Source organism: Caretta caretta, chromosome 4 (assembly GCF_965140235.1).
Source record: "Caretta caretta isolate rCarCar2 chromosome 4, rCarCar1.hap1, whole genome shotgun sequence".
Lineage (NCBI taxonomy): Eukaryota > Metazoa > Chordata > Testudines > Cheloniidae > Caretta > Caretta caretta.
Genome location: NC_134209.1, coordinates 46,858,488 through 46,873,002, shown reverse-complemented (window position 1 = coordinate 46,873,002; position 14,515 = coordinate 46,858,488). Strand labels below are relative to the sequence as shown.

At 36.8% G+C, this 14,515-nt stretch overlaps 1 protein-coding gene across 2 annotated transcripts in view; it reads left to right on the top strand.

The window, feature by feature from the left end:
- The window catches only part of NDST4 (N-deacetylase and N-sulfotransferase 4), a 174,611-nt gene that overhangs the window by 62,231 nt on the left and 97,865 nt on the right, over positions 1-14,515 (top strand). For both annotated transcript variants that reach the window (XR_007356276.2, XM_048847159.2), the window contains exons 4-5: positions 2,745-2,832; positions 9,011-9,165. Coding sequence is in view for 1 of the 2 variants with exons in the window: in XM_048847159.2 (XP_048703116.2) it covers positions 2,745-2,832; positions 9,011-9,165 (243 nt within the window). In the remaining variant the exon portion in view is untranslated. The remainder of the gene's footprint in view (positions 1-2,744; positions 2,833-9,010; positions 9,166-14,515) is intronic.

Here is a 14,515-nt window from a genome sequence, read left to right as displayed (position 1 = left end):
AAAGGGGCAGGAGGGGAGCAAGGGTGTTCAGTTTTGTCCAATTAGAAAGTTGGCAACCCTATGCAGGTGGAAAAAGTTTAATTCCTTAAAAGAGCAGGCATGCAGCAGGCTGTGTGCACCCAGGAGGCATTCTGAATGCCACCTGCTGCTCTCCAGCTGTGGTGCAGATCTGTACTCCCTATTATTATGGACTGAGTCTACAAAGCACAACAAAGTTTATTATTTACCTAGCAAAATTATTGCTGAAGCCAGCTGGAGTCAATGAGAATCTTGATTGAAAAAGTAATTATTAAAAATAGGGAAAGGGTTCAATTATTCTCAAGGCAGGATTGATCTTTTTTTTTGTTTATTTTCTAGATAGATACTGAGATCTGTGTAAGACATTCCCCATACCTACAAACAATACAACGTTTGGTCAAATGTAAGGATTCACCTATCTGAATAGGTGTCTCTTTAATGTTAACATACAATGAGACAATAAAAAATTAAATTAATTTGCAGATAAATGAATATCTGTGACATGCTTTATACTGAAATGACAAAAAAAAAAAAAGGTCTTTGGTGCCCAGCAAAAAACACGGAGTGACAGATTTACCCTTTAGACTGAAAAAAAATCACATGATCGTAGTTTATAGGATTTACAACTTAATCCTTGTTCTGCTCTTTTAATGAGACCTTACCTGGATGGAATGTTTCTTCTTCTTTTTGTGATCTTACGAAATAAGATCTTACAAAATAACATTGCAAGGGGGTTTGGAAAGGAAAAAATAAGATACCTTGGTATACCATGTTTTAACTGATAATACTTCAGCATCTTTCATCCACAAAGACAAACCACATTGATTTTGCTCAGTGCACCAGTCCGAATTGCAAGAAGCACTGCATATATTGGAAAACTGTTTCTAAAAATAATGGCCCAGATTCTAAACTGGTGGCATTCTGCATAGCTCCGTTGACTTAAATAGAGCTACAACAATTTTCAGCCACTGAAGCTCTGACCCAATGAGTATTTCTGGTGCTGACCATCTTCATTTTATAATTGTAGTATACTGGAACATAATTGTTATATTTGTATCACAATTCCCTTTGTATTTGGTCTCATAAAACATAATGTGTCCTATTACAATGTGTGGATCAAGCACTGATGTACTATGATGGTCACAAAAAGGAAATAATCTAGTTAATAAATGTATAACTAGATAGGCTGGAGGCAATACTGATCTCTTAATATTCAGTGCTAAGGCACACAGTTTACTGTAGTTAGATTTCACTTGTTATTGCCCCTTACTAATTTATTTCCTTGGATAACGGTTCTTAAACTTCTTGTTACCTCTACCTTAAAACTCTGTATATATTTACTTTTAAAAATAAAGGAAAATAAAAACTTGCTGACTGTCTTTTAAGTTGTGTGGAAGCCCAATGTACATCCCAAATCACGTACATTTAGTTAGTTGTCTATTATCGTAAGCACAGACTTCAGCTGCTAAGATACATGTTAATTTCATATATGTTTCATAGCTAGTCGGTGGTCAGAAATGCTTTTTAGCTTTCAAACACCGAGACAACTGGGCAAAGCATTTTCCTGTAACTGATGAATTTAATGATTAGTGACCAGATGTCCATGCCATGAAAAGAGGTATTAGCTGGAGTTTAAATACCTGTAGGCTACTGCCTGCCTCTTTCTTTGAACAGTGGAAGAATATAAATATCTGACTACGATGAACTTTGTTAATATATCTTTTGACTATTTCTTAAGAGCAACATGATAGGGACTCAAAAGATTGCTGATAATTAGAGCTCTTCATCAATTCAAAACTGGCCAGGCTAATAGAGACATGAAAGCATTATGCAGCTGGTATCTGTAGTATGACCGATGTTAAATGTTTGGTGAGTCCCAAGTGGAGAGACATTCATGTAGTAAAAACTACCATTGGAAGCATCACTGCTTGGCAGTCTCATCAGTGAGGTCAAAGGCTAAAAGTGCACAGAGACTTCTCTTTTACTTCTACAGATGTTGTACACAGAATTGACCTGAGACACACTGATGAGGCAGTAGGGGTAGATGGCAGAAGCTATTCTGTCTCCAGTGCAATCAGACTTGCACATTTTAGGAGCATAAAATTTTATTAGAAAAAATAAAGAAGAACATAATAAAAACCATAGCCATGAGGTAAATGGACACAACTCCCTACTGACTTCACTGGGCTATACCATGGCTAAATTTGGCCTACAAGCATCAATTTTAAAGTTTTTACAGGTAAGTGAAACCAAAAGCCTTTAATGCCCAGGCTGGCAAGCAATACCTTTATTGTATTTTGAGTTTTAGCAAATTTCATTATTCAAGTTTTACATATAAACTTAGCATTCATGGTGATTCAGTTGGTTAGTATATTGTTATGTTTAGAGACCTGAGTTCCAATATTGCAAACATCAAAACATGTATAAGTCAATGTAGGATCTTGCCCTGTTTCTGTTACTCTAAATTACAAAGCTTGTTTCTGTTACTCTAAATTACAAAGCTAGGTACTCTTGCCAGTGATGTTGGTCCCTCACCTTCTTAAATTCCCAAATGTATTCACTAATATACTAAAGAAAAAAAGAATGATCCCAACAACAAACCACAGAACATATTTAAAGAAGACCTTAATTTTATGTCTCATCAGTGGACACAAATTTTAATATGAAGCATTCCTAAATTTTATATTTATTTTTCTAAATGCATGTTAATTTCTTATTTATTTCAGGCATTACTAGAGACTCAAAATTTACTGCGCACTCAGGTTGCAAATTTTACCTTCAACCTTGGATTTTCAGGAAAGTTTTACCACACAGGTAAGAAGGAACTTTGTGCTCTCAGGTAGCTACAATTAAATAGATATCAGGATTTTAAACCTAGTTTTTAGCACTGTCTATTTATCATTGCTGACTCAGAGAAGCAATGGGAAAGTGCTGTGTTCCATCATATCAGGTATTTAGTGTCCGAACCAAGGCCCACTGAAGCAATGGAAGGAATCCCACTGACTTCAAAAGTCTTTTGATCAGTCCCTGAAGGACATGAAGTGTTTTTGCATTTCCTGTCAGTCTTAGGGTGATAAGGAAAGCAAATTAACTGACAACAATTCTGTAAAGACAGGACAGCATGGGTGTCATTCCAGGCTTTTTGCAATATCACAAGTGCAATGAAAAGCATGAGTGCCACAATCTCCTAAGAAGCAGCAATATTTGAATGTGACACACACTGTGACGTGTCTCAATATGATTAGAAAGCAACCCTGTAGCAATAATATTAGGAGAAAACCTTAAAAATTGTAATTGTCTTTAAAGTCCTCATTATGCCAAAATCTTCATTAAAACAAATTTTAAATTGAAATAAAACATATTTTTCCTTACTAACTCTGAGTAACCAATAGATTCCTCTTACCCACCCAATATTTCTCTGAAAGATTAGCATTGCCTGATTCAGCGCACTTAACTGTCTCCTTCACATACGCTTCTCTCTGCCTCAATTTTTCTCCCTTCCACTTTCTCAATTTTCCTCCCTTTTAAACCACCTTGGTAACCCTTCTGCCCTGCCCCATCCTGTCCCTCCATTCAGACTGCCCAGCTTCTTCACTGTTTCCTCCCCCACCATCACTTACATGACACCCAGTACTGGGAGGACCAGTAGGATACGCACTCAATCATTTATTTGAACTGAGGCAATTTCCAGAGTATTCCATTTTAAGTCTAGCATTTTTTCCTGTTTGAAGTGTCACCTCTAGAATACATAGTTTCCCAACTAGGTCAACCATACTGCAAAAGGGACTGTTGGTTGCATTATATTAAAGAAGCTGGGAAACTTGACTGGAGTTGGAGAAGCAAAAGGATACAGGCATAAGCTTAAAAAGCTAGGAACTAGAGTTTGTGTATGTTGGGAGATGGGAAATAAAAGGGTATGGAGGAGAGAAGTTTGAGAGAGGAATAGAGTAAAGAAGCCAAAACTATTATTTATTTGTACTTATTTGTGTTTATTATTTATTTGTAACACCTACCTCCCGCAGCTGAAATCAGAGCCCCGTTGTACTAGACACTGTGCAAACACATAGTGAGAGACAATCCCTTCCTAGAAAAGTTTACAGACCAAATAGACCAGACAAAGGGTGTGAGGGAAAAGAAAGACGAAATGATTTGCTGCAGATCATACAGCAAAGCTGTGACAGAGCTGGGAGTAGAATTTAGGTCTCTTGAGACCAACTGAAAAGCTTTTCAGAGAAAGTTGACAGGCGCTGGGGTATAAAGTGATATTAAGGAAAAATTGCAGGGAGTTGCTGTAGCTAATGTTGCTCTTCATGATCATGGACCAATTGGTCCTTGGTCAGGTGTTACTTAGTCTTTATTCAGGAAACTCTCAGTGAAATCAGAAGTTTTGTCCAAGTATGGAGGACTAAATAAGGATGTCAGTATTTTGCCCACTGCATCTTAACCTGCTTGTATAACTATTTCTTACTGGTATTATCTATAATAAGGTGAGTAAAACAAAAGTTGACCATTATATTGTGCTTGGAATAGTAGGATGCTGTTTAATAATGCCCCACCATAGAGTTCCAAAAACATCAGTTCTTCATGTAGATGCTGTTTGCCCACCCCAGCAAGTGCAAGAAATGCAAAAGGGGAAAAATCAATGGGGAAAAGAAAATTTATTTTGAATATTAATGGCAAATTAATATTAGTAGTGGTATTAGGGGCTTTTTTCAGTTCAAAATACTGACTTGCAATTTTGGTTTATTTCTTTTTGTTAATCTTCAGTTTCCTCTCAATCCACCACAATTCACTAAAAATTACTTCATGTGTAATCTTCAGGTTCTCTTCCCAGTTGATTTGAATATGATCAATATTTCATTTGTAACTGGCATAGAGAGAATGTGTTCATGTGTATGTATGTGTGTTCTCCAGAGATTTATAAGGGTTACTAAAATAGTACAAAGTTACTTAATGAGTTGAGGCATGCCATTGGCTCCATTAAGAGACTTGCTGCAGTCTGTACTCAGTGATGAATGTGAGTTCTAAAGTGAGCACTTCATTCATGGGGTGATATTGTTGTTTTGTCACATCAACTTAGTTTCCAAGTGTTCTCCATGCAAACATACACTTTGTTAATGCATTATAAATGAAACATGGAAAGGTATTCTTTAATTACCGTAAACATGGCTTGATTACCCAAAAGAGGCTTTTAATGTAAGATGCACATCTGTTTTATTAGGACATTAACTGCTGTGCCTTATTGACTTTTCCTTAATGCACAATTTTGTAGTCCTTCCAAAACTCTGATTAGTTGAAAACTACAAGAAGGAAATAATCATGTGAATCTGTTAGCAAATTAAATAATTATATAAATTAATCAGGAGATCACTGACCTGTACTGCACCTGTGCCTCTTAATTTGGGTGCCCACATATACTTAGGATAGCTATATACTAACCATATAAACTAATTGCTTATATTCTTCATGCTGACACCCATTTCTATTAACAGGCAATTGAGTGATATAGGAAAATTGTACCATGTTTGCTGGTACCTTTTAGTCTACAAGTGCACAGTTTACTAATAGAAGTAAACTGTGCATTTGTAGACAAAAAGACACCAGGAAGAGTTGGCTAGTGTCTATTAGTAATCCAGAGTAAGTATGCATTTCCTGTGCATATATATATACCGTTATCTGGGTATGTGAGTTAGTGTTCCCAGGATCTGCCAAATTAACTGCTCATAACTTTTAAACTACTGACTCTTCTTCAAACATGGCTTCAGTTTTAAGATTGAAAGAGACTTCTAAAACAAGAGATGTTTGAAGAAAATCTTAAAGTAGCATTAGAATTTTGGAGCATTTAATGTCAGTAAACCAGTTTGGGAAAAGTGTGCACTTACCTAGCTGTACACAGATGCACAACGTTTCTCTCTGAAAATGCATGTCCACTGATTTAATGAAAACTACTGCACCTTTTCACTTCATAATATTCAAATGCTCATTACGACAGCTGTTGGAAAATGGGGAATTTATTTTACAGAAAATTCTGACTTTTCATTAGAAAAAATAAAACCCAAAACCTTTTTGTTTTTCGACAGACACTTTCTTTGAAATTTTTCATTTTTTTTAAATACACACAACAATTTTCCATTTTAAAAAAGTTTAATAAAAGTTTCCATTTATTAAAAAGTTTTTAATAACTTTCTATTATTTTACGAAATTAAAATTTTATTTTTAAAGGCATACAAGGGTAATAGGTCTCCATACCAAGTTTCAAACCTCAACCATTTTTGTTGTTTTCTTGCAGCTCTGCCTTAAGGGTGTTTTGGTTTTTTTTAATAAAAGGAAGTATTGTGTTTTACCACAGTGAAAAAATGGTTGACATATTGTACTCAAACTTTATTTAAAAAATTAATCATCAGGAGGAGACTACCCCAGGAAAATCTGAGTCCAAAAAATGAGTTTTGTGAAAAAAAAAGTTTTGTTCATCTTACTCTAATTATTTTACATATTCACATATTATTGCTTCCTATATTCTAACTTTACTTCATTCTTACTTATATTATGTTAAATGCCTGATTTAAACTTACCCTAGTCCTATGTAACATGGCTAATATCTATCTTTCTCCTCTCCATCCCTACTTCTAAAACCCTGAACCAAACTCGAGTCTTTTCCGCTTGGACTATCAAAGTGTTTTTCTCATGTTCTCCCAGACTCTCATCTCTCTCCCTGCTAGACCCTTTCAAAAACATGTTTCTAATATCACCATCCTCTCCTGCCTCTCTGACAATGTCTCCCGCCTGTATATATGTGTGTGAGTATATAAAACATAAACAAATACATGTTTATTAACCAGAGTGCATACCGAAAAAACAGCCACCAACCTTTCTTTTGAACAAGCAATTGTTTTCTTTAAAAGAATTAGAATGGAGTATATCTCAAGAGAGGTTTCAGAGGAACAGCCGTGTCATATAATGTACTTGGCATGTGTTCTTCTACTTGTACTGTGCCACAAATAATAGTATATAGATAGATTAGTAGAGCACCAAAAGAAAGAGATAGTGATACACTCATTGCACAGAAATATTCTTCAAAACATTGCAGAGATTAAATACAAATGAAAATAATACATTGAACACTTATCTTTCTAATACCTGCAGTGAAAGCGAATAAGGATGACTACAAACCACTTTCTTTGTAATTTAGTTTTGCAAAGTGTTGAAAGACTTCTAAAAAAGAAAGCAATCTGTTTGTGAAAAGTAAAGATATGTCTTAAGCTAAATAAAAGCAGTTAAAATAAAATGGTGAAGGAACTAGAAAAATGCTTCCAGTAAACTAACTGAAGTTTTAATACTTGATTTGTGGATGAAGTTAGTGAGATTTAATGTAGCCATTCATATTTTTAAAAGCACTGGGCTATCTGTCTGCAGACTCTAGAAAGTAGCCCTATGTCATTTCTCATTTTGAAGATGTTCTTTGTTGTAACCACTTGAGTTGTTTAAAATAACTGGCTTTTCAGTTCATCGGCAGTTCTGAAAAATAGAAGAAAACAACATTTGTTTTGGGTCAAGCAAAATGAAACTTTTTTTGAAGGACCTTTGAAAATGAAGGGCTAGAATCACTAGGGGACTCCACCACTGTTTTGTGAATGGTGCTTATGTTGATGATGGTGCCCCCATATGCTCAATTAGGGACTTATAAGTAAGTGCCTTACTCTATAGTCCTGTGGTTATTCTTGTGTAGGGCTCTCTCAGTCACTTCTGTTGAAGCTGTTCCACTTACTCTCTTTAATATTAAATATTCATTCGGCCTCCAAGAGAAAAAGAATGACTCTATAGTCTGGTGGTTTGAGCACCCACCTAGGAGGGAAAGACCTGGCTGCAAGTCTCTGCTCCAGAGCAGGGACTCAAACCTAAGTCTCCCACATCCTAGCTGAGTATCCTAAGTATTGGGCTATCATGTGGGGGGGAAGAGTCATCACCTTCTCCTACTTAGTTTTCCGAATGGCACCAAGTGCCCTTGTGACTCTAGCCCAAAATCAGAATATTTAATTTTTAAAATGTCAATATGAATTATTTTGACATTTCCATTTTATTTTCTTTTTTCTCCTGAAGCAATTTGCAGAAACCGACACAAATTGCAAAGTATTTCAGTTGACCTGAATTTGCATTTTTCAGAGAAAAAAGTTTCAGAAAAAAATTTGCACGCAATCTAGTAACCATATGTGTTTTCTTCTGCCTGAATTGTGGCACACGTCTTCACTAACGTGGGCTATTAACTTTCATTTAAAATGAAAGCTTAAATTCCGCAAAAAATATGTCATACCAAGAAAAACTCTACCCTGCACTTGAAAGTTGAGTAGATTTTTTCAAAGCCCTGTTATAGCTTTATTTTACTGCCTAGTTACTTTATAACACTGTTCCATGTTTCTCTTGATTCTGATTTTATCAAAATATATCAGACTTCAATTTGATGAGGCTCTTAGTGGGAGTTTCTTTTGGTTTTGTTTTGAGCTTTCATAAAATGTAAATGTCTGGTTCCTACTGCTGCCTCTGCATATATACCAGCCCAGATAAATATGCTCTTTCACCTAAGGATCACATTAGTACTAAACCAAAAGTCAGCCATAGCGCATGAGAAAAAGTAGTTCAGCTCTGGCGCGCTCTTCTCCTGGTAGCAATTCAAAGCCTTTGAAGATCAAATGAGAGAGATCATGATTGCCCACTTTCCAACAGTAGGCAACATGGACTTTTGGTTACTCCTTGAACTTGGTTCTCCCTTTGAGCCTGCCCTTGAAAGTTAGTTGTCATTGTTATAAATTAGCATAATATAAGTGGGGAGAGAAGTACCAAACATAACTCTTCATAGCATCATTTCCTGAACACAGCAGTGTAATTGCACCAAATCTATGGCATTACAGTCGGTGAGGCAGTCATCAGTTTGGTTTAAAAATGCAGTTACTTGCACCTTTCACTGTACAATTATTATTTTTTCTTTTTTATTTTGCAGGAACTGAAGAGGAGGATGAAGGCGATGACCTGTTGTTGGGGTCTGTGGATGAGTTCTGGTGGTTTCCTCATATGTGGAGTCACATGCAGCCTCATCTCTTCCATAATGAGTCATCACTGGTGGAGCAGATGATTCTCAACAAGGACTTTGCACTAGTGAGTAAAATTTATAAGAAGGTGTGATAGGCTGCAAGTCCTCCTTAGTCAGGAAAGAGTTAATTGGCTGTGCCTGGGAGGGGGTGGCAATTAACCCTCCCCCATGACACCTGAAGTTGGGGTAGGCTATGCTGGAGGAGCTAAAAAGGGGAAACCCACTCACTTGATGCCTGGCTGAGAGGGAGAGGAGAACTGCAGCTCTTACTGTGGGAAAAGAAGATTGGCTGGGTCCAAGAGCCAAGTAATACAGCTGCCTATTAGGGCCTTCCTGAGGGAAGGGGAGAGTTTGTATTTCTTCATGTTTATACTGGGCATTGGATACCCTGGAAGTGGGAAAGCTATGTCACCTCACCTCTGAAGGTGTTGGAGGCTGGGTCAGTCAGTGCAAGATCAGGAGGGAAACAGAAGTGGAGCTCTTGCTGCCCTGTGCCATGCTATGAGGAGGAAAAGGGGAGGGTGTGTGGTCACCAGGGTATAGACTCTTCACCCACTTCACTAGGAAGTGCTGGAAAAAAATAGGAGGCTTTACCTATGATGTGAACCAAGCCTGGCATTGGAAATGCCTAGCTAAAAAAGGAATTTAGACTTAGTTTTGCCACTATTTTATTCCTCATTAAGAAGTAACCCCTTTTCTTAAATAACCAACTGGCTGCTTGTTGGCCATGTAATGCCTTCAGGGACAGTCAGTTAGCCTATTCCTCCACCTTGTAGCTTAAGGAAGACAATTAGAAATAGGCAATCTGCTTCCTGATATACAGAACAGATATATGGGGCAGAGTCAGGGGCTGGACGGAGAACATTAAGTGAACCCCTCATTTCACCCAAAGGATTGCATAGACTTGGACAGGTTTCAGAGTGGTAGCCATGTTAGTCTGTATCAGCAAAAATGAGGAGTCCTTGTGGCACCTTAGAGACTAACAAACTTATTTGGGCGTAAGTTTTTGTGGTCTAAAACCCACTTCATCAGATGCATGGAATGAACAATACAGTAAGTAGGTGTATATACACAGCTAATGAAAAGATGGGAGTTGCCTTACCAAGTGTGGCGATCAGTTCTAACAAGGCCAATTCAATTATGGTGGAAGTGGCCTCTTCTCAAGAGTTGACAAGAAGGGGTGAATATCAAGAGAGGGAAAATTACTTTTGTAGTGCTGACAAAACCAATGCAATCAAGATGGATGTTGGCCATTTCCAACAGTTGACAAGAAGGTGTGAGTGTCAGCAGAGGGAAAATTACTTTTTGTAGTGACCCATCCACTCCCAGTCTTTATTCAGGCCTAATTGGATGGTGTCCAGTTTGCAAATTAGTTCCAGTTCTGCAGTTTCTTGCTGAAGTCTGTTTTTGAAGGTTTTTTGTGCTCTACTACTGGTTTTTGAATGTTACAATTCTTGATGTCTGATTTGTGTCCATTTATTCTTTTGTGTAGAGACTGTCCGGTTTGGCCAATGTACATGGCAGAGGGGCATTGCTGGCACATGATGGCATATATCACATTGGTAGATGTGCAGGTGAATGACCCTCTGATGGTGTGGCTGATGTGGTTAGTTCCTATGATGATGTCCCTTAAATCGATATGCGGACAGAGTTGGCAATGGGGTTTGTTGCAGGGACTGGTTCCTGGGTTAGTGTTTTTGTTGTGTGGTGTGTAGTTGCTGGTGAGTATTTGCTTCAGGTTGGGATTTCACATGGCTTCTTTAAAAACCTATGCAAGTCTTTGAAATGTGCCCTTTAAATAGCTAGTCTCTCTTGTGGTGGTGTTGATGCATAATGATGTTTGATTTAGCCTGTTTGTACTCTTAACTTTTTAAGAGCTGTCCCTCAAGCACTGGATGGAGCTCAATATAATTGTGTTGTAAAGTAATGTTGAAAGCTCTTTAGAGTCCATCCAGAACAATTATACTTGGTTAGTCAGCATAACAGAGAGAAAAACAAAATCTATAAGTCCTTTCTTTGGAAAAAAACATTATGTGGTTCTTGACAAAGCATTGCAACTCCAAGCAACCAAAGTCACTTAAAAGAGCAGAATGACATTGTCACTCGGCCTGCTGCTCAGAGAACACAAACTCTCAGAGCCTCTTCCATTTGCAGAGACCAGTATTCTCCCATTCCCTTCTCTGAGGTTCTAGTGCAAATAAAAACTCCCAGGAGTCGAGGAAACTTATAATTTAAAATAGAATGGGAAAAAAAATGTTTCCCTTGCTTGTTAGTGTATTTTTTCCCTAATGACCTCCATACCACATTGCAAACTTCATGTGATTGCCTCCTGTGCTTTCTGTAGTCCTTTTCCCCCCTCAACTTTCTTGTTTGCCTGGATATTTGCACAGAATCATATTAGATTTTTTTTAGTAAAAACAGACTGAGAATGTTTCTTTTATCAGCTTTCTTTTCTGACCTGATTCATTCATGAATTATAGAATCCATGTATTTTGCCATCATGATTAGCAATGGGCAAATCGATTCAGGTAGGAGAACCAGATTGGGACATTACGCAAAAGTTGAAATCAAACTAAAACTTGGACGTTTAGTTGGGTTTTTCCTTTCATTATTTTCTATTTCTGTATGATTATAAATTGCTGGGTTCCAGCTGGAACCCAAAGCAAAACCAAAAACCAGGAAATGATATTCTTGGAAACTTCCAAGCCCCTTTGCAGACCCATGGATTTAATACACTTGATATATGTTTTAGCAAACATCCAAACTTTTGGGGTTTAGCCAAACTGTACTTCCAAAATTTTGAGTTTTGGGACCAGTTCAAAAAATGATCCCAAAGTTGTAACTACACTATTACCCCCATGCAGCTATGATGTTTACTGAATATCCTGTAAAAGAATATAACAATGTGCTTTTTAAGTGCACCCACTCCATAGAAGGATCCTCATATCCCTTTAAACCAGAAGTAACCAACAATGGACAAATTACTCCATTACAGTCACACTACAATAATAATTAATAATTAAAATTTAATAGAACAATAATTTATAAGTCTGTATAATTACAACCTGTTTCTTCAAATTAAGTCATGCACAATTCTTCAGGAATTTAACTTTATAGAACTTTGAAGGGGTTGTGTGATACTGTTTGTGAGTGAGAGGGACATAAATGTTAGACACTGCTCATATTTAAAAGTCAAAGTAATTTTTATGACCTGTAACCCAAACCTTTTTGGCTCATTTTCTTTAAACCTCTCAGGAAAATTCTCCTTATTAATTGGATTAAACCTGCCAATGTTCAGGTCAAGCTATATTTAATAGCAAAAGTTATAAGGTGGGCTAAAAGTATGGCTTATCACAGAATTTGGTTGCAGCCTTAACTACAAAGACAATACCTTCTCTGTATAATCATTTTCATTGAATGGTAGGGGCTCCTAAGGGTACCCATAAATAAGGAGCTGAAGAAAATGAAAGGCTGGTGTCATTATAGTTTTATTTCCTGCTCACGGTTGGACATGAGTTGTACTGACCTCTTAGCACTGAATTCTATAATAGCTATACAATTTACTTATGAGAACACTTCTTTTCAAAACCTTCATGTGAAATCCTGTCTGTGGGAAAAATTTATCTTCCTGACATGACAACCTCCCTATTATCTAACACAGCGCTGGCAGCCATGAACTCTGAATAATCTGAGTAAACTCCTCTCCTTTCTCATTCTTAACATCTTGCCTTTTTTGTGAATGGCCTTTCCTATCTCTCTGCTACATTTTTTCATATCTCTCACAAGAACCAAATCCAAATCTAAATCCAAATTAGCAGTTGAATTAATTAACAAGAATAAATAAGCCAAGCAGAAGTCTCCACATTAATTTTTCATTATTGATTATTATGTTTATATGGAATCCTTCTCATATTTTTGTGGTTTTTCTCATGCATCGCTCATCCATCCACTGAATTCCACCCTTACTACAGAACATCAGTAAAGATTATACTTTGGAAGCTTTTGCATAAAGATGTAACCATTTCCTGGGGAAGTTGATTGGGGATGGGACAGTAGAGTTTGTGTGGGGTTTTTTTGTTTGTTTTTTTAAGGGTTTTAGAGGAAAACATTCTATTTGAGAAGGCTCTGTTCATGCAGCAATTGCATATCTTAGCCTAGACAATTGCTTCACATCAGGACTTTTGAGAACAGCTTGGTGTTAACATTTTAAATGAAATACAGTGACACCTACTTTTTGTGATCTCATATATTGTGAAACTCATTTATAATAAATTAGAACATATGTTGAATCACTACAATGCCTTTTGGTATGCAGATTCCATTTACAGTAAACCTATGCTGAAGTCAATAGAAGGATTCCCAATCACTTCAGTAGGCTTTTGATTAGGCACAATAGGACAGTTGTTCTGGGAGAAACAATGATTTAATAATAAATGTTCTTTATTGTAACAGAATTCCTACTCTGAATTAAAGCCCAGCTTAATGAACCCTAGCCAATTCAGTCATTGCATATGAAACCCCTAGTAATATTTTACATTATTACATGAAAGTTTAAATATATATATGCATTGCATCCTCTTGTACTGTAGACATATTCTGTTTCCAGGGATCTGTATGTACAAATTCTAGGTAGGGAGCAAGATCTGTGGTTCAGAGTAGGGGTTTGAGTCAAATCAAAATGCCTGAGTTCTATTCTCAGCTCTACCACTGATTTGCTTTGCAACCTGTACTTCGGTATGCCTATCTATAAAATGGGGATAATAATAATTTCCCTCCTCATGTAAGTGTTTTGCAAATTTATATTTTCAAGTCAGTTAATTAAATAATCTTCAAAAATCACCGCCAAGTTGAGGTGTTTGCATCTTAAATGCAACTGTAAAATATCACTTTTGATAAGTGCACTCACATATTCTGCATATCAAAAAGGACTGTTAATATTCATACAATTTAACAATTGATTGATGGATGAATGACATTTTCTGAGATAGAGCAGGACTGAAAATTATGCAACATCTCACCAGGGCATGGTGAAAAGTTAAGGAAGTTCTCAGTAGCAGCAAAGCTATATTACATGTATGTGTGAATAATTTGCATGGCAGCTGGTATCAGCAGTAGAATGTGTTTTAGCCTCAGATGCTGCATCTCTGACCTATCAAGTGGCTGTTTTCATGGCAATATTCTCATCCTCTAAGGAATTTACACCACGAACAGAATGCTCTGCGAGAGTTAGAAAGTAATAAGGAAGGAAATTAATTGTCCATATTAGTCAAAATGTATTAACACAAATCTACCAGGGTTTGCCATTGTCTAATCTAGGCAATATTACTGTTGAATCAAGAGGGGGAAAGTTTAAAGCCTTATTCTGTTTCCTTGGTAAATAAACCCGTAAATTCATATTCATGTTGTCTCCTCCCC